The sequence below is a fragment of the Salvelinus namaycush genome, chromosome 21 (assembly GCF_016432855.1).
Source record: "Salvelinus namaycush isolate Seneca chromosome 21, SaNama_1.0, whole genome shotgun sequence".
NCBI lineage: Eukaryota > Metazoa > Chordata > Actinopteri > Salmoniformes > Salmonidae > Salvelinus > Salvelinus namaycush.
In genome coordinates, this window is record NC_052327.1 from 47,676,104 (window position 1) to 47,701,608 (window position 25,505).

Here is a 25,505-nt window from a genome sequence, read left to right on the forward strand (position 1 = left end):
TGCCTATATTTAAACATATTTTCTAAAGCATAATGGTATTCAGGTAACATCCTTTTTATGTGGTATGTAATGGCACTTTCTAAAAATACATATCTAATATGTCTATAATATAAGACATATTAGATATTTATTTTTAGGAAGTGCCATTACATACCACATAAAAAGGATGTTACCTGAATACCATTATGCTTTAGAAAATATGTTTAAATACAGGCAATGTGATCAATCAAATTTCAATCAAATGTATTTCTAAAGCACAAAATGCTTCTACAGAAACGAAGCCTAAAACCCCAGAGAGCAAGCAATGCAGATGTAGAATCACGGTGGCTAGGAACAACTCCCTAGAAAAGCTGGAACCTAAGAAGAAACCTAGAGGAACCAGGCTCTGAGGGGTGGCCAGTCCTCTGCTGGCTGTGCCGGGTGGAGATTATATGAGTTCATGGCCATTAAGGCCAGATCGTTCTTCAAGATGTTGAAATGATCACCAGCAGGGTCAAATAATAATCTGTGGTGATCAAATCAAATCAGACTTTATTGTCACATGCGCCGAATACAACAAGTGTAGACTTTACCGTGAAATGCTTACTTACAAGCCCTTAACCAACAGTGCAGTTCAAGAAGATTTAAGAAAACATTTACCAAATAGACTAAAATAAAAAGTAATAATAAAAAGTAAAACAATAAGAATAACAATAACGAGGCCATATACAGGGTGCACCGGTACCGAGTCAGTGTGCGGGATAACAGGTTAGTCGAGGTAATTTGTACATGTAGGTGGGAGTGAAGTGACTATGCATAGATAATAAACAGCAGTAAATTGTCCGGTGACGATTTTATTAATTGTTCAGCAGTCTTATGGCTTGGGGGTAGAAGCTGTTGAGGAGCCTTTTGGTCCTAGACTTGGTGCTCCGGTACCGCTTGCCGTGCGGTAGCAGAGAAAACCGTCTATAACTTGGGTGACTGGAGTCTCTGACAATTCTATGGGCTTTCCTCTGACACCGCCTATTATATAAGTCCTGGATGGCAGGAAGCTTGGCCCCAGTGATGTACTGGGCCATACACAATACCCTCTGTAGCGTCTTACGGTCAGACGCCGAGCAGTTGCCATACCAGGCGGTGATGCAACCGGTCAGGAAGCTCTCGATGGTGCAGCTGTAGAACCTTTTGAGGAACTGGGGACCCATGCCAAATCTTTTCAGTCTCCTGAGGGGGAAAAGGTTTTGTCGTGCCCTCTTCACGACTGTCTTGGTGTGTTTGGACCATGTTAGTTCATTGGTGATGTGGACACCAAGGAACTTGAAACTCTCGACCCGCTCCACTACAGCCCCATTGATGTTAATAGGGGCCTGTTCGGCCCGCCTTTTCCTGTAGTCCACGATCAGCTCCTTAGTCTTGCTCACATTGAGGGAGAGGTTGTTGTCCTGGCACCACACTGCCAGTTCTCTGACCTACTCCCAATAGGCCGTCTCATCGTTGTCGGTGAACAGACCTACCACTGTTGTGTCGTCAGCAAACTGATGATGATGGTGTTGGAGTCGTGTTAAGCCACTCAGTCGTGGGTGAACAGGGAATACAGGAGGGGACTAAGTACACACCCCTGAGGGGCCCCAGTGTTAAGGATCAGCGTGGCAGACGTGTTGTTGCCTACTCTTACCACCTGGGGGCGGCCCGTCAAGAAGTCCAGGATCAAGTTGCAGAGAGAGGTGTTTAGTCCCAGAGTCCTTAGCTTAGTGATGAGCTTCGCGGACACTATGGTGTTGAACGCTGAGCTGTAGTCGATGAACAGCATTCTCACATAGGTGTTCCTTTTGTCCAGGTGAGAAAGGGCAGTGTGGAGTGCGATTGAGATTGTGTCATCTGTGGATCTGTTGGGGTGGTATGCGAATTGGAGTGGGTCTAGGGTGTCCGGGAGGATGCTGTTGTTGTGAGCCATGACCAGTCTTTCAAAGCACTTCATTGCTACCGACGTGAGTGCCACGGGGCGGTAATCATTTAGACAGGTTACCTTCGCTTCCTTGGGCACAGGGACTATGGTGGTCTGCTTGAAACATGTAGTTATTACAGACTCGGTCAGGGAGAGGTTGAAAACAGTTGGTCCGCGCATGCTTTGAGTACACGTCCTGGTAATCCGTCTGGCCTAGCGGCTTTGTGAATGTTGACCTCGGCTACCGAGAGCGTTATCACACAGTCATCCAGAACAGCTGGTGCTCTCATGCATGCTTCAGTGTCGCTTGCCTCGAAGCGAGCATAAAAGGCATTTAGCTCATCTGGTATGCTTGTGTCACTGGGCAGCTCGAGACTCCAGACTGAGGCAGATGGCGGATTGTTGCTCCCACACCGCCGTTGCACAGGCGAGTGCCCTCCCGGACATCAACGTAATAATATACACTATCTTCGAGCGGTCCAATGGAATGTTAAAGGCTGCAGCTTGAAAACGAAGTAGCACTGGGAGAGAAAGACCCAGCAGGTCTCCATCGTAGCTCTCCGGGGGAGGTAAGCGGGGTTCCCAGGAAACCAGCGTGATGGCGCTGCTACCAGCCAGGTTACTGAGGGGCTGGGAGGTTACCATCGTGGTAGACTGCCTAGTAGGCAACCCACTGAATTACATCCCGCAAAGCGTACAATGCTAGGTCATGACGTTCAGCCACGTTCTGGAACCCTTCCATCAGACCATGAAGCAACTCCTCGTGTCTACCAATGAGGGCTCCTTGGGTGGAGATGGCGTTGCGGAGCTGGTACAAGTCTGCTGGGTCAGTCAGGGCCAGATCATACTATCAGGTTTCAGGTAAGACCCAAGTGCAGACTGTGTTGAAGTAACAGTTTATATTGCAACAACAGGGGCAGGCAAACAACAGATCAAAGCAGGCAGGGGTCTATAATCCAGAGTAGTGGGGACAAGGTACAGGATGGCAGGCAGGCCCAGGGTCAGGTCAGGCAGTGGTCGGTCATCCAGAGTAGGGGCAAAGGCACAGGACGGCAGGCAGGCTCAGAGTCAGGACAGGCAAGGGCCAAAACCAGGAGGACGAGAAAAAGAGAGACTGGGGGAAAGCAGGAGCTGAGACAAAACGCTGATTGACTTGAACAAACAAGACGAACTTGCAACAGACAAACAGAGAACACAGGTATAAGTACCCGGGGGATAATGGGGAAGATGGGTGACACCTGGAGGGGGGTGGAGACAAGCACAAGGACAGGTGAAACGGATCAGGGCGTGACACACTCAGGAACATTCACTGTGTTCTTGGTAAGCAACTCCAGTGTAGATTTGGCATGGTTTTAGGTTATTGTCCTGCTGAAAGGTGAATCCATCTCCCATTGTGTGGTGGAAAGCAGACTGAACCAGGTTTTCCTTTAGGATTTTTCCTGTGCTTAGCTCCATTCTGTTTCTTTTTTATCCTGAAAATCTCCCCAGTCCTTAATGATTACAAGCATACCCATGACATAATGCAGCCACCACTATGCTTGAAAATGTGATGTGTTGTGTTGGATTTGCCCCAAACATAACACTTTGTATTCGGGATTTTTTTTTTATTGCTTCGTCACATTTTTTGCAGTATTTACAGTATTAAACAGGATGCATGTTTTGGAATATTTTTATTCTTTACAGGCTACCTTCTTTTCACTCTGTCAATTGGGTTAGTATTGTGGAGTAAGTACAATGTTGTTGATCCATTCAGACTGTAGCACAACAAAATGTGGAAAAGGTCAAGGATGTGTGTTCCATCCTCAGTTTTCTTCAATCACAGCCATTAGACGTGTGTCTGTTTTAAAGTCACCATTGGCCTCATGGTGAAATCCCTGAGCGGTTTCCTTCCCCTCAAGGCAACTGAGTTAGGAAGGATGCCTGTTTCTTTGTAGTGACTGGGTGTATTGATACACCATCCAAAAAGTAATTTATGCCTTCACCATGCCAAAAGGGATATTAAATGTCAGTTGTTTTTTACCCATCTACCTATAGGTGCCCTTCTTTGCGAGGCAATGGAAAACCTCCCTGGGCTTTGTGGTTGAGTCTGTGTTTGAAATTCACTGCTCGACTGAGGGACGTTACAGATAATTGTATGTGTGGGGTACAGAGATGAGGCAGTCATTCAAAAATCATGTTAAGCAAATTTTTACTCCTGAACTTATTTAGGCTTGCCATAACAAAGGGGTTGAATACATTTTTTATAAATTTGTTAACATTTCTAAAAACATCACTCCACTTTGACATTATGAGGTATTCTGTCTAGGCCAGTGACAAAAAAAACTGAATTGAATCAATATTAAATTCAGGCTGTAACACAACAAAAAGTAAAGGGGTGTGAAGGCACTGTATATAGTGAAAACAATAGTGGTGCTAGTACACCGAAACTTAACCATTGATTTGTCAGAGGATAAACCATCCATAGGGACCAACTGATAGCTTTCCGACAAATAAGATCTAAACCACACAATAACTTTTCTTTGTACATCAAATACGGTTTCCAATCTGGCCAAAATAATCTGGTGATCGAAAGCGGTACTAACGTCTAGGAGCACGAGGACAGACGCAGAGCCTTGGTCTGTCGCCATTAAAAGGTAATTTACCACTGAGTGCGGTCTCAGTACCATGATGGGGTCTAAAACCAGACTGGAGTGTTTTGTATACATTATTTGGCTTCAGGATGTAACGGCAGTCCTCCTCCTCTTCATCTGAAGAGGAGGAGTATTGAGGGAACCAAGGCGCAGCGTAGTGAAATGACATATTTTATTAACGAAAACACGAACTTGATTAAACTAACAAAAACAACAAACGGTGTAGACAGACCTAGACGACGTACTTACATAAAACAAGAAAACGCACGAATAGGAACATAGGCTACACAAACCGAACAAACCGTAAACAGTCCCGCGTGGTGTACAAACACAGACACGGAAGACAATCACCCACAACGAACACTGTGACAACGCCTACCTAAATATGACTCTTAATTAGAGGAACGCCAAACACCTGCCTCTAATTAAGAGCCATACCAGGCAACCCAAAACCAACACAGAAACAGAAAACATAGAATGCCCACCCAACCTCACGTCCTGACCAACTAACACACATACCAAACTAACATAAATAGGTCAGGAACGTGACATAACCCCCCCCATAAGGTGCGAACTCCGGGCGCACCAGCACAAAGTCTAGGGGAGGGTCTGGGTGGGCATCTGACCACGGTGGTGGCTCAGGCTCCGGGCGAGGTCCCCACCCCACCATAGTCAATCCTAACCTCCATCTACCCCTAAAAATGTCCACCCATATCTTACCCCCACAAAATCGTCTTTGTAACATCCATGACAGGGACAGCACCGGGACAGAGGGATAAATCAAGACCGAGGGATAGATAAGAATAAAGAGGTAGATCAAGATAGAGAGGGAGATCATAATAGAGGGGCAACTCCGGACTGAAAGGCAGCTCCGGACAGAGAGACAGCTCTGGACTGAGGGGCAGTTCTGGGTATATAGCCGTTTCTGGCTGAAGGGCAGCTCATGGCTGACTGACGAATCTGGACGCTCATGGCAGGCTGACGGCTCTCGACGCTCATGGCTGGCTGACGGCTCTCGACGCTCATGGCTGGCTGACGGCTCTCGACGCTCATGGCTGGCTGACGGCTCTCGACGCTCATGGCTGGCTGACGGCTCTCGACGCTCATGGCTGGCTGACGGCTCTCGACGCTCATGGCTGGCTGACGGCTCTCGACGCTCATGGCTGGCTGACGGCTCTCGACGCTCATGGCTGGCTGACGGCTCTCGACGCTCATGGCTGGCTGACGGCTCTCGACGCTCATGGCTGGCTGACGGCTCTCGACGCTCATGGCTGGCTGACGGCTCTCGACGCTCATGGCTGGCTGACGGCTCTCGACGCTCATGGCTGGCTGGCGGCTCTCGACGCTCATGGCTCGCTGGCGGCTCTCGACGCTCATGGCTCGCTGGCGGCTCTGGCTGCTCATGGCTCGCTGGCGGCTCTGGCAGATCCTGTCTGGTTGGCGGCTCTGGCAGATCCTGTCTGGTTGGCGGCTCTGGCAGATCCTGTCTGGTTGGCGGCTCTGGCGGATCCTGTCTGACGGGCGGCTCTAGCGGCTCCTGTCTGGCGGGCGGCTCTAGCGGCTCCTGTCTGGCGGGCGGCTCTAGCGGCTCATGGCAGACGGGCGGCTTTGCAGGCTCATGGCAGACGGGCGGCTTTGCAGGCTCATTGCAGACGGATGGCTCAGACGGCGCTGGGGAGACGGATGGCTCAGACGGCGCTGGGGAGACGGATGGCTCAGATGGCGCTGGGGAGACGGATGGCTCAGATGGCGCTGGGGAGACGGATGGCTCAGATGGCGCTGGTGAGACGGATGGCTCTGGCCGGATAAGGCGCACTGTAGACCTGGTGCGTGGTGCCGGAACTGGAGGCACCGGGCTAAGGATACGCACCTTCATACTAGTGCGGGGAGCAGGAACAGGGCACACTGTACTCTCAAAGCCCACTCTATACCTGGTGCGTGGTACCGGCACTGGTGACACCGGGCTGAGGACAAGCACATCAGGATTAGTAGGGGGAGAAGAAACAGTGTGTACAGGGCTCTGGAGACGCACAGGAGGCTTAGTGCGTGGTGCCGGAACTGGAGGCACCGAACTGGATACACGCACTACAGGGAGAGTGCGTGGAGGAGGAACAGGGCTCAGGAGACGCACTGGTAGCCTAGTGCGTAGTGTAGGCACTGTAGGTACTAGGCTGGGGCGGGGAGGTGGCGCCGGAAATACCGGACCGTGGAGGCGTACTGGCACTCTTGAGCATTGAGCCTGCCCAACCTTACCTGGTTGAATGCTCCCGGTCGCCCGACCAGTGCGGGGAGGTGGAATAACCCGCACCGGCCTATGTAGGCGAACCGGGGAAACCATGCGTAAGGCCGGTGCCATGTATGCCGGCCCGAGGAGACGCACTGGAGACCAGACGCGTTGAGCCGGCCTCATGACACCTGGCTCAATACCCAATCTAGCCCTACCAGTGCGGGGAGGTGGAATAACCCGCACTGGGCTATGCACTCGTACAGGAGACACCGTGCGCTCTACTGCGTAACACGGCGCCTGCCCGTACTCCCGCTCTCCACGGTAAGCCTGGGAAGTGGGCGCAGGTCTCCTACCTGCCCTTGGCCCACTACCTCTTAGCCCCCCCCCAAGAAATTTTTGGGTGTTACTTACGGGCTTTTTGGGCTTCCGTGCCAGACGCGTTCCCTCATAGCTCCGGTTCCTCTCTCCGGTAGCCTCTGCTCTCCTCAGTGCCTCCAGCTGTTCCCATGGGAGGCGATCCCTACCAGCCAGGATCTCCTCCCATGTGTAGCAACCCTTTCCGTCCAATATATCGTCCCATGTCCATTGCTCCTTCTTTTCCTGTCCCTTACTCCGTTTACTCCGCTGCTTGGCTCTGGTATGGTGGGTGATTCTGTAACGGCAGTCCTCCTCCTCTTCATCTGAAGAGGAGGAGTATTGAGGGAACCAAGGCGCAGCGTAGTGAAATGACATATTTTATTAACGAAAACACGAACTTGATTAAACTAACAAAAACAACAAACGGTGTAGACAGACCTAGACGACGTACTTACATAAAACAAGAAAACGCACGAATAGGAACATAGGCTACACAAACCGAACAAACCGTAAACAGTCCTGCGTGGTGTACAAACACAGACACGGAAGACAATCACCCACAACGAACACTGTGACAACGCCTACCTAAATATGACTCTTAATTAGAGGAACGCCAAACACCTGCCTCTAATTAAGAGCCATACCAGGCAACCCAAAACCAACACAGAAACAGAAAACATAGAATGCCCACCCAACCTCACGTCCTGACCAACTAACACACATACCAAACTAACATAAATAGGTCAGGAACGTGACACAGGAAGGCAGTGAGTTGCTAAGCAACAGCTTTTTAAAAATAAATCGAGAGGTATGGGAAATTCGATTTAGGCCGATTAGTTAAAAAACAAATCTGGGTCAAGGTTTGGCTTTTTCCGGATAGGCTTTATTACTGCCACTTTTAGTGAGCACAGGAAGTAGCTCTTTCAGTAGTTTAGTTGGAATAGGGTCCAGTAGACAGCTGGAAGGTTTAGAGGCCATTACTATTCTTGTGAACTAAGTTTTGGAGAAATGTGCAGAGTCCGTCATTTGTATTTTAATGATCGTTAAAGAAGTGAAGGCCATCCTCAGTGGGAAATGCTGCTTTTTAGTGCTTTGCGACAGTATTGTTTTTATTCTCCTCAATCAGGTTGAAACAGTAGGCTGATCGAGCAGCAGTGTGGGATTTTCGATATTGCACTGTACTGTCTTGCCAAGCTAGTCGGAAGACTTCCAATTTGGTGGAGCGCCATTTCCGTTCCAATTTTCTGGACGCTTACTGGAAGGTTCCTGTATACCAAGGAGCTACTTTCTTGTGACAAATTGTTTTTGTTTTTAGCATCTAGGTTAGTACGCAAGATTAAGATTTTGTACTCCAACGTCCTTGGGTAGGAGGGAGTCTGGAAGGGCATCTTTGGGTTGTCGAATAATTTATAGCGCAGATTTTGATAATCCTTGGTTGGGGTCTAAGCAAATAATTTTTTCACGATTGCAAACATAATAAGATGGTGGTCTGATAGTCCATGATTATGAGCAGAAGCATTTAGATCCACAATATCTATTCTACTGGACAAAACTAGATCCAGGGTATGATTGTGGCAATGTGTAAGTTCCAAGACATGTTGGACAAAACCCACTGAGTCGATGATGGCTTCGAAAGCCTTTTGGAGTGGGTCTATGGACTTCTCCATGTGAATATTGAAGTCCCCAAAAAATGTAATATTATCTGCATGACTACAAGATCCGATAGGAATTCAGGGAACTCAGTGAGGAACGCTGTATATGGCCCAGGAGGCCTGTAGACAGTATGTGCTCTGTGCATCTCAAATCCTTTATACCATTACAGATAAGACTTGTAGTCAATTCAATCAGGCTTTGAGTTTGTTTATTTGTTTGGCACTATGCTGTGTCTGCTTTTCTGATGTCAGAGATTTTGGATTTAAACCACATTATGAATATCGGTTTTAGTTCAATTTAATCTGCAGGTTGGGTCCTGTGAAATAAAAGAGCTCTATGCATGCAAATAGAAGATAGCATATCATTTCTTGGCATAAACCTATTAGACTCAAGTCTCAACTCGTTAACGGTACGGTCTATCAACATATTGTGTTTGAGGCTATATCATTTACAGTTTCCTGGTGAAAGTTTAGTTGACACAGTGAATATCAACTAATTTAATCAACTTTAATAGCTAATGTTGTTTTGTCTGCCTTAGGGCCTTCAGTGCTATACTGTTCTAGTCCATAGTAGATGATCATCACCCTTGGAAAACCTTCCATGTTAGAGAAACACTGCAGCCCATTCTCTAAGGATTCTAAACACCTTTCAACATGTGTCAAGGGAAGCAGTAGGTGTCATACCCTGCATGAGCTGGAATAGATGTAGTTTTTGGCTCCAAAGGAGATCAGGAAAGCATAGCACAACAGCAGAAGCTCAGTGTCTGAAAATATCACCTCTCTTCGGGCTAATGAGAAGCATTGTGAGTCATTGAGGGAGACAAGGGGATTTAGACGATGATGTGATCAGCTCTCGAGGCTTTCTCCCCAGTAATCTGAACCAGTCTGTATGATCAGTGAAGAGAGACGCTTACTGAACTTTTGATTTACTGATACTCTGGGCCTTTGTTCAAAAAGCATCTCAGAGTATAGGATCAGGTCCTCCCTGTCCATATAACCTTATTCATTATGATATCAAAGAAAAAAAGTATCTTATATCAGAACTCTTTTGTCAATACGAGCCCTGAACTCAGCTCCTCTCCCCCTTCAGAGGATGGCTTGGTGTGTGCTTACAGATGAAACCAGGAGTGAGTTCAAGTCTAAGCAGCTGTAATTTCATCACTGTTAACCAATAAACCCTGATGCCTGAGTGTTTCCAAAGGTCTTGGCTTCAAGGAATGTTTACAAATCGCCCCTGTCCACATGATGAGAAAATTATCGTTTTACACCGCAAACAGAAAGATTATCTATCAACCCTGGAAGCCTCAACTGACATGCCGAAGCCACCAGCCAGCCAACCAAACAAAAACCAAATCCCAGTCCAGGGACCAAGAGTGATAAATTCCTGTGAATTGATGATGATTGCCTCCATGTTCCTCCAAAAGCAGTTTACGCTTAGTCACTCACTGAGCCCAGTTTTTACGAGCTCGTATCAGTAATATCCCATAGAGAGTTTTACTACTAGATTCCTCTAGGATGAGTCCGACTGTTTCACTTCCCTACTGACCTCCAGACCTCCCAGTCTCTGGCTTCTTAATGAGCATCGCTCCTAACCGGTGGTCCCTTTGCTCTGGAAAGGCATGTGAGGAAGGATGTTTGCATGTGTAATATTTATTTGCCTTACTGAATATTAAGGCAATACTCTCATATTCCACAGTCGTCTTCTATGCAGCAAATGGTGATCCATAATGTTGGAATCACAATATACTGTATGTCCAATGCCTAAAGAGAATGCAAGATCTTAAAGTGAATAAGTAATCATCCTGAATTGAAATACTTTGTTTTACTATGACATGTAGTAATATTGTAATAACTCCTAACATGAGGCTGCTGACGTTTCCTACACATGCTGCATTCCACAGTGAGTGAGCTGTATTGGAATCCCAATATAAAGGCGGCTCCATGTTACAGCACAGCTGGAATGAAAACAGCCATAAAACAGGTTATTGTTTCCAGTAGTTGCCTGTCCAGCATTTTGCTGGTTCACAGCCAGGAGTCTTACATCTTTTGTGAAACTGTATCTGTATATATAAAGGCCTTTATCCAGACACTCCTTCTGCCCAGCCAATTTAGCAACAGTTTTCATGCTTCATATATTAATTCCCCTTCTGTTATTTTCACTCTTGAAAACCCAACATAAATATAGCTCATACATAGGCCTGCATGTGTTTCCCCCCCAAACGTTCTATATGGCTTGTATGGTGAGCCACAAGCATACTTTTTTCTTAAAGGTCCAATGCAGCGGATTTTATCTCAGTATCAAATCATTTCTGGGTTACAATTAAGTACCTTACCCTTTTCAATTAAAATTATCAAAAATAAACAAAAATAGCTTCTTAGCAAAGAGCAAGGCCAAAACTCCATCCCACCACCAAAACAGGCTAACATTTCAGGCGTTCTTTTCAAACAGCTCATACACTAAAAGGGCATTATCATAATTTTCACAATTTCACAATATTTTTCCAACCTCATAGTGTCAAACTGTATATATAAAAGACAGGAAAATCTTATTTTTTTATGCACTGGGCCTTTCATCTGAAAACGTTGCCCCCATAACTATGTTTGTGTTTTACATATGCTGAGGGCTGAGTCAAGTTTATTTGTTTAAATTAAATGCAACTTCATATTTGACTCGGAATTTAAATACATACTCTTCGATTTACATTTTTTACAAGATCCGAATTCTCTGTAATACTTTGCCATTTTTTCAAATGAGGAGAGTACTGTTACTTTAGCTATGCCAATTGTTACAGGCTATGGTTTTTCCATTTATATTCCAAGGTTGAACTTCAGCCCCTATTGCTCGTTAATATGTAGGGTGCACCGAATGGTGTCACCTCGTTAGTCAGTATGTGTTTCACCGGTGCTGGTTGACATCTCGCTAGTGGGAAGGTGTTTCACCTGGCTCGCCCTATTTTGATTTCTAGACAAGCAATCCTTTATCCAATTTTCCTGGTTGAGTTTTGCGCCACCTTTTTGGTTTGCTTCTTATCTTTAAGTTTGTTGTGGGTTTTTCTTTAGTTTGCCTCTTAGTGGGTAAATTTAGTGGGCACTTATTGTGGGTGTCTTTTAGGTCCCAGTTGTTGTTGCTATGCAACTTTCAGTGGACACCCATGAGTGTCTTTCAGAACCCCTCCTAAAACCCCACCTGTTTCGTTTTGGTTGTTGTTAGTGACTCTTTGTTAGTTCCCCCTTCTGTTTGAGCAACATTTTTGGTTTTCTTGCTGGGGAACGTAACACAATGCGTAACAGGAGCACTCCTGTGTTCTTTTCACTTTCATCTCTGCCTCACTTGTCACTGTGGTTTAGCCACCTACTCCCCCCTCTCCCATGCTACTCCCCCCTCTCCCATGCTACTCCCCCCATGGACATCCTCCACCCCACCCTCTCAACAGTCTTTACTCTGCCTCCACCCCAATGGACATCCTCCACCCCACCCCCTCAACAGTCTTTACTCTGCCTCCACCCCAATGGACATCCTCCACCCCACCCTCTCAACAGTCTTTACTCTGCCTCCACCCCCATGGACATCCTCCACCCCACCCCCTCAACAGTCTTTACTCTGCCTCCACCCCAGTGGACATCCTCCACCCCACCCCCTCAACAGTCTTTACTCTGCCTCCACCCCACCCCCTCAACAGTCTTTACTCTGCCTCCACCCCAATGGACATCCTCCACCCCACCCCCTCAACAGTCTTTACTCTGCCTCCACCCCAATGGACATCCTCCACCCCACCCTCTCAACAGTCTTTACTCTGCCTCCACCCCAATGGACATCCTCCACCCCACCCCCTCAACAGTCTTTACTCTGCCTCCACCCCAATGGACATCCTCCACCCCACCCTCTCAACAGTCTTTACTCTGCCTCCACCCCAATGGACATCCTCCACCCCACCCTCTCAACAGTCTTTACTCTGCCTCCACCCCCATGGACATCCTCCACCCCACCCCCTCAACAGTCTTTACTCTGCCTCCACCCCCATGGACATCCTCCACCCCACCCCCTCAACAGCCTTTACTCTGCCTCCACCCCAATGGACATCCTCCACCCCACCCCCTCAACAGTCTTTACTCTGCCTCCACCCCAATGGACATCCTCCACCCCACCCCCTCAACAGTCTTTACTCTGCCTCCACCCCAATGGACATCCTCCACCCCACCCCCTCAACAGTCTTTACTCTGCCTCCACCCCAATGGACATCCTCCACCCCACCCCCTCAACAGTCTTTACTCTGCCTCCACCCCACCCCCTCAACAGTCTTTACTCTGCCTCCACCCCAATGGACATCCTCCACCCCACCCTCTCAACAGTCTTTACTCTGCCTCCACCCCCATGGACATCCTCCACCCCACCCCCTCAACAGTCTTTACTCTGCCTCCACCCCCATGGACATCCTCCACCCCACCCCCTCAACAGTCTTTACTCTGCCTCCACCCCAATGGACATCCTCCACCCCACCCCCTCAACAGTCTTTACTCTGCCTCCACCCCAATGGACATCCTCCACCCCACCCCCTCAACAGTCTTTACTCTGCCTCCACCCTCATGGACATCCTCCACCCCACCCCCTCAACAGTCTTTACTCTGCCTCCACCCCAATGGACATGTATTTATTCATTACAGTTGTTATGGTGTATAAAGTGCTATTTCTATTGTTTTTTTATTACCAATTTAATTATTTTATTTCGCTAGTACTGCATGTTGGAGCTTGAAGCCTAATATTTTCACTGTACCCTGCAATCACACCTGCAACCCGGTATATGTGACTATTAAACATTCTGAATCTCAATCCGAATCTGAAAGCTGTCCATATGAAAAGGAGTGCTGTGTTACTTGTAGTTGTCACTGCCATTAGAACATTGGAAAATGTTCTAATGAGTCACGCCGAATACATCTAGTCTGCAGCCCCATCCAACGTCTATTATTTAATGTACAAACTGTGGGGGTGCAGTCCTAGAGAATAAAATAAACCAACTTTCATCTTTAGTTACTGGCAGTAACTTGGTTTTCATTTGATTACAGAATAAAAGTTTGACACTTGCAACAAACAAACTTTCTCACAGACTAACAATGTGCACTGTGCTCCCCAGCTGTCCTCTACAGAACAGAAACCTAATGAGTCACACAAGACAAAACATTACTGAAGTTTTATTTGATATACACTTTAATGTCAGTTTCAAAGGAACAAATGTGGATTGATACATGCTTCATCTGAAACATCCCACTGGGCACAGACGTCAATTTCAAAATGCATTGAAATGATATGGAAACAACGTTGAGTCAACCAGCGTGTGCCCAGTGCGGTAACTCTTTTTTATATTGATAATTCATACTTATGCAGTCTCATTGTCAGAAGAAATGAATGGTTTTGTAGTATTTTGGAACAAATGACTTACAAATGTTGCACTAATCCTTTGTAAACTTTTCAGAAGATGAATAATCAGAGAACCAGTGCCTGGGCAGTTGTTTCCTTGGCAGCCTAGACTTTTGGAAAGCTGGTTGCTTAGGCCTCTGCCGACTGCCAAGTGGCGACTCCACATAAAAGCACCAATCTTCAACAATATCCGGGGAAGAAATGTGAAAATAGAGCTGTCATGGACATAGTTCAGAAAAGATTATGATGAATTAGATCAAGCTGTGTTTCTTTTTCCTTCTGGCCCCCATGGCTTCCATTTTCTCTTACACGTCTGGGTTGGGGATTCTTGGTCAGTGCTGGGGCGGCTAACCAGAGTGATGAAACAAAGCAGGCCTGTCTGGCGAGCCCATGTCTTTGTCTCAGAAGTATAGCTCATTAGTTGATGATGGCTGCTCAGGGCATTCCTCTGCACTACAATGTTACTCCACAGGATCGCTTCTGGCTGCAGCTGACTTTTAATAGAAATCGGACTTGAAGGTTGGTGAATAATTCCTTCGTGGGGGTGTGGTTTTTAGGTCACTGTGCCATCGTTTGTCCCTGGTCTGTCTGAGGAGGAATGGCTTGGGGGAGGGGGGACGGCCGTGGGGGAGAAGGAGAAGGAGAAGCCGGTGATGGTTTGTTCGCTTGTGTTGTCAAAGAATTTCAGCACGTCTTGCGCTGCACTGCTGTAGGTGGACTGGAAAATATCCCCCAGCCTGCTTGACCCAGAATTCCCCTCTTCACAGCAACAAAGGGATTAAAATCCAGATATAATTCATCTACTTCCATTAATATACTTGTTCAAAGCATTTTTAACACATGCAACAGATGAATTCCTAATCTGAAAATGCATGCATCATGAATATGCATGCATCATGAAAAGCTGCCTCTGTGGTAACTTTAGTAGAACAAAGAAAAAACATGATATTGTTTACATACTTAACGTTTTGTATTCTTTAGTAGAGGTACTTTAAAGGAGGAGTGATGTTCAATAGAGTCATCTGCAATAACAAATTATTTTCCCATAAGTGATTAGAGAGCAAAACAAGAGTTGCAACGTGCATGCATGTCACGATTGTCGTATTGTGGAAGAGAGGGGGACCAAGGCGCAGCGTGATAACAATACATCTTCTTTTATTAACGAAGACGAACACGAAACGAACACTGACAAACTATACAAAAACAACAAACGACCATGAAGCTATAAAACGAAAGTGCAGACACAAGCAACTAACGTAAAGACATAGACAATCACTCACAAACTACCTAATGACTATGGCTGCCTAAATATGGCTCCCAATCAGAGACAACGATAGACAGCTGTCTCTAATTGAGAACCAATCTAGGCAACCATAGACATACAAACACCTAGACTGAACACTGCCCCATAAACATACAAAAAACCCTAGACAATACAAACACATACATCCCCCATGTCACACCCTGACCTAACTAAAATAATAAAGAAAACAAAGATAACTAAGGCCAGGGTGTGACAATGCATTTGATTTCATTTAGATTATTTAGTAGTATACAGGTTGCACTTGAAATATTACTCATGGTGTTGCATGCAGTATTGCTCTCTATCAATGCACTTCTTTTTTTATGAATAGGGTGCACAGACAAATATCTTTTCACATACCTGATATTGCAGTTCACTAATTGGACAAATTCCTAGACAGATGTTCTCATGTCTCTATCATAAAATGGACCAGCCAAACTAAAACAACTTTGATCTCCACTTTGTTTACATTATTGTTGTCATTCTTATCTATCTCTGTATGAATGAATGAATAAATTAAGTTGTATTTTCGTATCAAATCGCCAATTTGCAACCCATCCCTTATGGGATTAATTGACACATAAACAAACATTACAATAATTCACTATGGTAATTAAATGATAATTCTTCTTCCGGTGTTCTCTGCATTGCGCATTGCATAAAGAGTGAAAACAAAGTAAGGTAAAAATCAATACATAAAAGTAAATTACATCCATGGAGCAGTAAAATAATATACATACATACATATGTAACCGATGTGAAATGGCTAGCTAGTTAGCGGGACGGAAGCTATACTGTTACATTGATGTTGTTGACCCGGATCACTGGTTGCTGCGGAAAAGGAGGAGGTCAAAAGGGGGGTGAGTATAACCGATGTGAAATAGTTAGCGGGGTGCGCGCTAATAGCATTTCAATCGATGACGTCACTCGCTCGGAGACCTTGAAGTAGTTGTTCCCCTTGCAGAGCAAGGGGAGCGATGGGTAACGATGCTTTGTGGGAGGCAGTTGTAGATGTGTGCAGAGGGTCCCTAGTTTGACGCCAGGTAGCGGCGAGGAGAGGGACGGAAGCTATACTGTTACGGAAGCTATACTTTAACTATACTATACAGTTAAAGTTGTAAGTTTACATACACTTAGGTTGGTGTCATTAAAACTCGTTTTTCAACCACTCCACAAATTTCTTGTTAACAAACTATAGTTTTGGCAAGTCGGTTAGGATTGTTGTTGTATGTGTCGAACTGCTTTGCTTTATCTTGGCCAGGTCGCAGTTGCAAATGAGAACTTGTTCTCAACTAGCCTACCTGGTTAAATAAAGGTGAAATAAAAAATAAAATAAATAGGACATCTACTGTGTGCATGACACAAGTAATTTTTCTAACAATTGTTTACAGACAGATTATTTCACTTATAATTCACTGTATCACAATTCCAGTGGGTCAGAAGTCTACATACACTAAGTTGACTGTGCCTTTAAACAGCTTGGACAATTCCAGAAAATGATGTCATGGCTTTAGAAGCTTCTGATAGGCTAATTGACATCATTTGTGTCAATTGGAGGTGTACCTGTGGATGTATTTCAAGGCCTACTTCAAACTCAGTGCCTCTTTGCTTGACATCAGGGGAAAATCAAAATAAATCAGCCAAGACCTCCACAAGTCTGGTTCATCCTTGGGAGCAATTTCCAACCGCCTGAACGTACCACGTTCATCTGTACAAACATCAGTACGCAAGTATAAACACCATAGGACCACGTAGCCATCATACCGCTCAGGAAGGAGACGCCTAGAGATGAACGTACTTCGGTGCGAAAAGTGCAAATCAATCCCAGAACAACAACAAAGGACCTTGTGACGATGCTGGAGGAAACAGGTACAGAAGTATTTATATCCACAGTAAAACGAGTCCTATATCGACATAACCTGATTGGCTGCTCAGCAAGGAAGATGCCACTGCTCCAAAACTGCCATAAAAAAAGCCAGACTACGGTTTGCAACTGCACATGGGGACAAAGATTGTACTTTTTGGAGAAATGTCCTCTGGTCTGATGAAACAAAATTAGAACTGTTTGGCCATAATGACCATCATTATGTTTTGAGGAAAAAGGGGACGCTTGCAAGCCGAAGAACACCACCATCCCAACCGTGAAGCATGGGGGTGGCAGCATCATGTTGTGGGGGTGCTTTGCTGCAGGAGGCACTGGTGCACTTCACAAAATAGATGGCATCACGAGGCAGGAAAATGATGTGGATATATTGAAGCAACATCTCAAGACATCAGTCAGGATTTTAAAGCTTGGTCGCAAATGGGTCTTCCAAATGGACAATGACCCCAAGCATGCTTCCAAAGTTGTGGCAACATGGCTTAAGGACAACAACGTCAAGGTATGGGAGTGGCCATCACAAAGCCAGGACCTCAATCCTATAGAACATTTGTGGGCAGAACTGAAAAAGCATGTGCGAGCAAGGAGGCCTACAAACCTGACTCAGTTACACCAGCTCTGTCAGGAGGAATGGGCCAAAATTCACCCAACTTATTGTGGGAAGCTTGTGGAAGGCTACCCGAAACGTTTGACCCAAGTTAAAAATGTTATAGGCAATGCTACCAAATACTAATTGAGTGTATGTAAACTTCTGACCCACTGGGAATGTGATGAAATAAATAAAGGCTGAAATAAATCATTCTTTCTACTATTATTCTGACATTTCACATTCTTAAAATAAAGTCGTTATCCTAACTGACCTATGACATGGAATTTTTACTAATATTAAATGTCAGGAAATGTGAAAAACTGAGTTTAAATGTATTTGGCTAAGGTGTATGTAAACTTCCGACTTCAACTGTAAATACACATTTTTTCATACATACTGTACATAACATATACTGATGAATAAATACAGTCACTTGAACCCTGTCTGGCACAAAGAGAAGATTCATATGGGAGACAAGCCTATACACAATCTATATACACACATGCCGTTAACCACATGTAAACTAAATATTTTTTTACAATTTAATTATAGGTAGCGCTTTTTCTTTTTTTCCAGGCTTTATCTAAATATTCTGCAAATGGAAATACACAATGGACAAAAAAACATTTCAATTTCTCCTCATCACTCAGCCACATAATGCCAGGGTATATCTGGTGGGCTTTCTGGAATTATAGCAAGCGTATATCATGGTAGAAAGCTCAATAGAGGATAACATGAGTTTCATTCTTTATTTCTTCGAGGTCACAATAGTTACATAGGCTTTCCTCTTCCATTTCACCACAATATGCATAATATATCTCTCACACACAAATTCACCCTTAATCAAACAGAAGGTTCTCAATTTGGGTTTATGATTCATCTCCTCCACCCATTTTTTTCATATTGCATCAACAGTTGTTTTTGAATCATATCTATGTCTCCCTTAATTCGGTTTTTGTTCAGATGTTCACAGTCAGACTGTTGAAAGAAGTCAGACATTTCAGTTGCCCAGGCTCCCCCTATAGATAGATTCCATTGAAAAACTTTACTAGCTATTCTGTAAATTATCATTTCATTTATTTTCTTATTTCACCTTTATTTAACCAGGTAGGCTAGTTGAGAACAAGTTCTGGGATGAGGTGGAGAGGTTTAATAAGGCTGTATTAATCATCCTGTGTTTTCTTAGGTCACACAAATGGAATAGGGCTGTATTCCATCGTGGCTGGCTCCAGTTGTCTTGTTGAAAGTCTTTTGTCTTTTACGTTTTGATAAGGCATTTCCCAGGCTCATACGTTTTATGAGAGGAAGAACGAGACAAGAGATGTAGCTATGTTTCACAGAGGGTAGTTTCAGAGCATGTTCATAATTCATGATAGTGATAATTACATTACTGTTTTAATTTACCATGAGCATTTAATGATCCTCATTAATATCGAATCAATTCATCACACAATCCTTTATCAGTTTATCACACAGGCTATCACACAGTCCTTTATCAGTTTATCACACAGGCCATCACACAGTCCTTTATCAGTTTATCACACAGGCTATCACACAGTCCTTTATCAGTTTATCACACAGGCTATCACACAGTCCTTTATCAGTTTATCACACAGGCTATCACACAGTCCTTTATCAGTTTATCACACAGGCTACCACACAGTCCTTTATCAGTTTATCACACAGGCTATCACACAGTCCTAATTGGTCAGATTGTGTTGCTTTGATGCCTGATGCTTCTCTGTCTCACATGGGATGTGTTTGACTTTGCACGGTGGGAGAACGTGTGGGTCATGTTACTCTGTAACGTATTGTTTGTTGTAATTTTTTCCACATCGCCCCCAGATGCTTTATATCTGGGTGGTCATCCACCCATAATGTTGAACTATGCTGTTTTACGGCCCTTTTTTAAACTTATCCTCTTACAAGGGATCAAAGTGTATACACAGTAGGACCGTTTTACTACAGGCACTTTTACTGGTTTACCTCACCAGCTCAGTACACAAGCCACACACTTTACGTCGTGGGGGACAGATCCTAATGGGGATATTTCCAGATGTTCTCATGGTCAACTCACCACCCCTATTCTTAGACTTGTTGATTTTACATCTGGTTAAAGGGTCCAGTGAGAGCAGGGTCTCGATTTTGATTCAGTATTAAAACATTTTACTATGTAAATTGTTAGATATTACTGTACTGTTGGAGCTAGGACAGAAGCATTTTGCTCCACCTGCAATAACATCTGCTAAATATGTGCAAGATTTGATTTGATTTGATTTTGTTTCCAATGATCGTTTACATCATTTACTGCATTTACTGCCACATCTTGGGACATGCACTCGCCTACAGTTGAGAGATTTTTCTCTTCTTCTGGTACAGTGTTGAGTTACTTCCTTAACCTTATCTGAACCTTTCCTGAACAATCTCATGTTGCATGGACCAGGAAATACTGTATGCCCTTCACACTTCCTCTCTCAGCCCTCCACACGTACTCCATGTGAATTCAAACGTCATGTCGTCACTCAGGCATCCGTCACCGGCTGTAATAAGCGACTTTTCAAAGTATGTTGCAGGATCCTCTCTGAACCTTTAAGATACAGCATGCAGCAACATACCGCAGGCCGGGGTTGTGTGTCAGGCCTGGGTCGTGTGTCAGAGGGGGGTCTACCCGCCTTCATCCTCTCTAAGCAGCAGATAAGATGGCACATAGCCTGTTGTGTAAGACCTGGCTGACTGGTCAGGGCAGGGGAGTGACGTCAGTGTCCTCCTGTTCTTTCCTGTGTTCCCTTGACCTCTTATCCTGTGCACTGGAAGAACACGGCAGACCCTATTTCCTTAAAGAAAGGTTTCCTGAAAAGAGCACTGTTAGGCTGTTATATGTCTTGGCAGGCTGATCTGGAAACAGTGAGAAGAGAGCTAATGCAGATACATCTGTATGTTTGGAGAGGCATGGTCTGTTATGGCCGCTTCCATCCTTTGATGTGAGAAGGATATGGTTCCATCTGTTTCCTGCTGTGCTGTTATGTTCTCAGCATTTGGAGAAGACAGGATGAGGACAGATGAATGTGGAAGGGATGAGGTCTAATATTCATGGTGACACTTGAGTGCTTTAGTGTGATCGTTGAACATTGGTTCAGATTATGCTGAGTAGAGATAAAGGTGGTGTTTCATGATTCCAGATGGAACATGACTGAATAAACACCCTTCGTTCTCAGATGTATCCGTAGACAATAAAAACGTTTTAATGTGGTTGTGTTTACCTGGTAGGGTTCCATTGTTTGTTCTTTCTTAACAAGTTACACAAAATGCGAGACATCAATTCCTGCGGTGCTCTCATCAGAGAGACAGTTGTTTTGTAGGAGTTTGCTTGTTCTGTTTGCTAACCAGCCACCTCCACACTGTGCCTTCTCTCTCTGTCCTCCTCCAGCGCCTGTCAGTGCCATTGTCTCCCCCTGAAGGAGAGGAAGCCCACGCTGTCATGCTCTTACGGCCGCCCCTTATCAATGGTCCTGGTTCTCTCTCGCATTCAGTGAAGGGTGTGCTGGGTGTGGTAATGGACCACACATGGTCCTGCTCCAGTGGCTCTCTAAGACCGGGCCTCAGTGCGTGGGCAAAGGACCGGCTCTCCCTCTCCCTCCCCGATCGATGGACAGATCCACTCAGCTCTTTGTCTGGCTCATTCACAGAGCCAGCTTCTAGGCAGAGCTCTGCCTGTCTCTTTGTCCTCCTCGCTGGGGGCTTGTACCACTGTGTCCTCTGTCCCCTCCCTCTGCTTTATTCACTCCATCTACAATATGCCACCAGAAAGTATTCCAGAAATGCAATGAATGCCAGTTCCTTTGTGAATTTGAATATGCTTAAGTGAAGTGTTGAGTAGGTCGGTCCGTGAATGTATTCGGGTATAAGGATAAACTAAATTCCAGAATTCCTTTCCTTTCTTATAAAAGCTAAAGAGGGTCCTTTACAGGGGGTCTTGCTCTTCTAAATTGGTACTTCTGCAGGGTATTTTGCTGCATAAAGGACTTCACATGTAATTTTGTTAAGTCTATTTGAGTTAAAGGCATCGTGTTGCAAAATATTCCGAATGCTTTGGATTGAAACCCCATATATGGTAAACACTTCAGCAATACTGAACAGACATCACACCCACGCCACTGCTATTGAGTTGTTGAATCCCCTACATTACTGACCACTAAACATTTTAGTGAGTGTGGCAAGAAATGGGTGCTTGGGTTTTGATCAAGCTCAGATCTGAAGACATTATACAGTGGCTCTGCTGAAAGAAAGAGCCAAAAATGATCCTCAAAATCTGGATATCGTAAACAAAAATGTCTGCAGGATAATATATGCCCCTCCGTCTCCTTCTAACATGGCTGACATTGGACCCATAAAATCCCCCTACATGTGAAAGGTTGATTATGGGGCCTTTCTTTCAGAAGGGGTGCTGATTGTTGGAGGATGTTGGAGGATTTTCTTTCTCCTTTTTCATGACGCCGGAGAGCTTGTTAATTTCAAAAACTTCTGTCGAGCCCCCCGGTGGTGCCCTACCCACTCTGATAAATTAACGAGCCACGTTTAGTAGAAATATGATGTCACCTTCATGACAACCCCAAACTTGATTAACTACAATTCATAGTAAACACGCTGTAGTGATGAAAAGGAGGGGACGCTTCCAAATCCCTTGTGAAATGTTTTATATCTTGTTCACTCTCGTCGATATAACTGTCATGGCCAGAAAGACAGGGAAGAGTCAGTTCGATGTGGCGATGGATTTTTCAGCAAATCCCATGATTTATCAAGGCTGCCTTGCCGGCTGAAACCAGCCATAGAAATTACAGACTGACGTATTCCCTCTGTGGCTTGGGTTTATCCATGCTAACAGTATGTCCCCTGTTGTTCTGGTGCTAATCAGGAAACATACTTTGTGAGAACCTGGGGCTAGCTTTGCAGGGCTTCTTTCCTTGAAAAACACTTAAATGTTAGTTTTTTTGCTAGGCTAGCTCAGGCATCTGTGCTGGCAATGGCATAGTTTAAATACATTCAGAGTGGATTCTTTGAGCTATCATTGGGCAGAAAACGTCCTATTATTATGAAAGGAATGGATTTGATTCTTGACTAGGTTAGCTGACCCATGTGAAATTGCTGCTACTTTATTCCAACTTTATTTTGCCTTTTTTATGACTGTTTTTTTCTTCTCTGCTGCATCAGATCTAACTTCTGGTAAACTTTTATAACCCATCATCAAGAAAATACGAGTACGTAAACCAGGAAATCCCCCCAGACCAATCGTGCGTAGTTACAGTGCCTTCAGAAAGTATTCAGACTCCTTGTCTTATGCCACATTTTGATGTGTACAGCCTGAATTTAAAAGGGATTAAATCGTTTTCTTTTCTCTCTACAAATAATACCCCATAAGTGAAAACATGTTTTTAGACATTTTATTTTATATATATATTTTATATTCTTCAAAATAGCCACCCTTTGCCTTTGAACATTTAGCATTCTCTCAACCAGCTTCACCTGGAATACTTTTCCAACAGTCTTGAAGGAGTTCCCACATATGCTGAGCACTTGTTGGCTGCTTTTCCTTCACTCTGCGGTCCAACTCATCCCAAACCATCACAATTGGTTTGAGGTCTGGTGATTGTGGAGGCTAGGTCATCTGATACAGCACATAGTACCACTAAGCGCAAACCAGATTGGATGGTGTATCACTGCAGAATGCTGTGGTAGCCTTGCTGGTTAAGTGTGCCTTGAATTCTAAATAAATCACTGACAGTGTCACCAGCAAAGCACCCCTTGATTCACGCAGTCTCCTCTGAACAGTTGATGTTAAAATGTGTTTGTTACTTGAACTCTGTGAAGCATTAATTTGGGCTGCAATTTCTGAGGCTGGTAACTAACGAACTTATCCTCTGCAGCAGAGGTAACTCTGGGTCTTCTTTTCCTGTGGCGGTCCTCTTGTGAGCCAGTTTTATCATAGTGCTTGATGGTTTTTACGACTGCACTTGAAGAAACTTTAAAAGTTCTTGAAATTTTACAAATTGATTGTCCTGGGGTGGCAGGTAGCCTAGTGGTTAGAGTGTTGGGCCAGTTACCGAAAGGTTGCTGGATTGAATCCTCGAGCGGACAAGGTAAAAATCTGTCGTTCTGCCCCTGAACAAGGCAGTTAATCCACTGTTCCCCAATAGGCTGTCATTGTAAATAAGAAGTTGTTCTTAACTGACTTGCCTAGTTAAGTAAAGGTTAACAAATAAGTATCTTAATTTCTTAAAAGTAATGATGGACCTTCGCTTATTTGAGCTGTTCTTGCCATAATATGGACTTGGTCTTTTACCAAATAGGGCTATCTTCTGTATACCACCCCTACCTTGTCACAACACTGATTGGCTCAAACGCATTAAGAAGGAAAGAAATTCCACAAATTAACTTTTATCAAGGCACACCGTTTAATTGAAATGCATTCCAGGTGACCACCTCATGAAGCTGGTTGAGAGAATGCCAAGAGTGTGCAAAGCTGTCATCAAGGCAAAGGGTGGCTACTTTGAAGAATCTCAAATATAAAATATATTTTGATTTGTTTAACACTTTTTCAGTTACTACATGATTCCATGTGTTATTTAATAGTTTTGATGTCTTCACTATTGTTCACTATGCTCCTTTTATTCTCTGTTCCCAATGCACTAGACGACCAGTTCTTGTAGCCTTTAGCCGTACCCTTAACCTACTTCTCCTCTGTTCCTCTGGTGATGTAGAGGTTAACCCAAGCCCTGTAGCCCCCAGCACCACACCTATTCCCAGGCCCCAGGCACTCTCATTTGTTGACTTCTGTAACCGGAAAAGCCTTGGTTTCATGCATGTTAACATCAGAAGCATCCTCCCTCAGTTTGTTTCACTGCTTTAGCACACTACGCCAACCCTGATGTCCTAGCCCTGTCTGAATCCTGGTTAAGGAAGGCCACCAAAAATTCTGAAATTTCCATCCCCAGCTACAACATTTTCCGACAAGATAGAACTGCCAAAGGGGGCGGAGTTAGCCTGCAAAGTTATGTCATACTATCCAGGTCTGTGCCCAAACAATTCGAGCTTCTACTTTTAAAAACCCATACTTTCAGAAATACGTCTTTCACCATTGCTGGTTGTTATAGACCCCCCTCAGCTCCCAGCTGTGCCCTGGACACCATATGTGAATTGATTGCCCTGCATTTATCTTCAGAGTTCGTACTGTTAGGTGACCTAAACTGGGATATGCTTAACACCCCGACCGTCCTACAATCTAAGCTAGGCGCCCTCAATATCACACAAATTATCAAGGAACCTACCAGGTACAACCCTAAATCCGTAACCATGGGCACCCTCATAGCTATCATCTTGACCAACCTGCCCTCTGCTGTCTTCAACCAGGATCTCAGCGATCACTTCCTCATTGCCTGCGTCCATAATGGGTCCGCAGTCAAACGACCACCCATCATCACTGTCAAACACTCCCTAAAACACTTCTGCGAGCAGGCCTTTCTAATCGACCTGGCCC

General features: G+C 44.8%; 1 protein-coding gene across 1 annotated transcript in view; it reads left to right on the top strand.

The window, feature by feature from the left end:
* The first annotated feature begins 2,633 nt into the window (after positions 1–2,633).
* LOC120065933 (protein O-mannosyl-transferase TMTC2-like) overlaps positions 2,634–25,505 on the top strand; it is a 138,149-nt gene continuing 115,277 nt past the window's right edge. The window contains exon 1 of the mRNA XM_039016975.1: positions 2,634–2,785. Within this exon, the coding sequence (XP_038872903.1) occupies positions 2,634–2,785 (152 nt within the window). The remainder of the gene's footprint in view (positions 2,786–25,505) is intronic.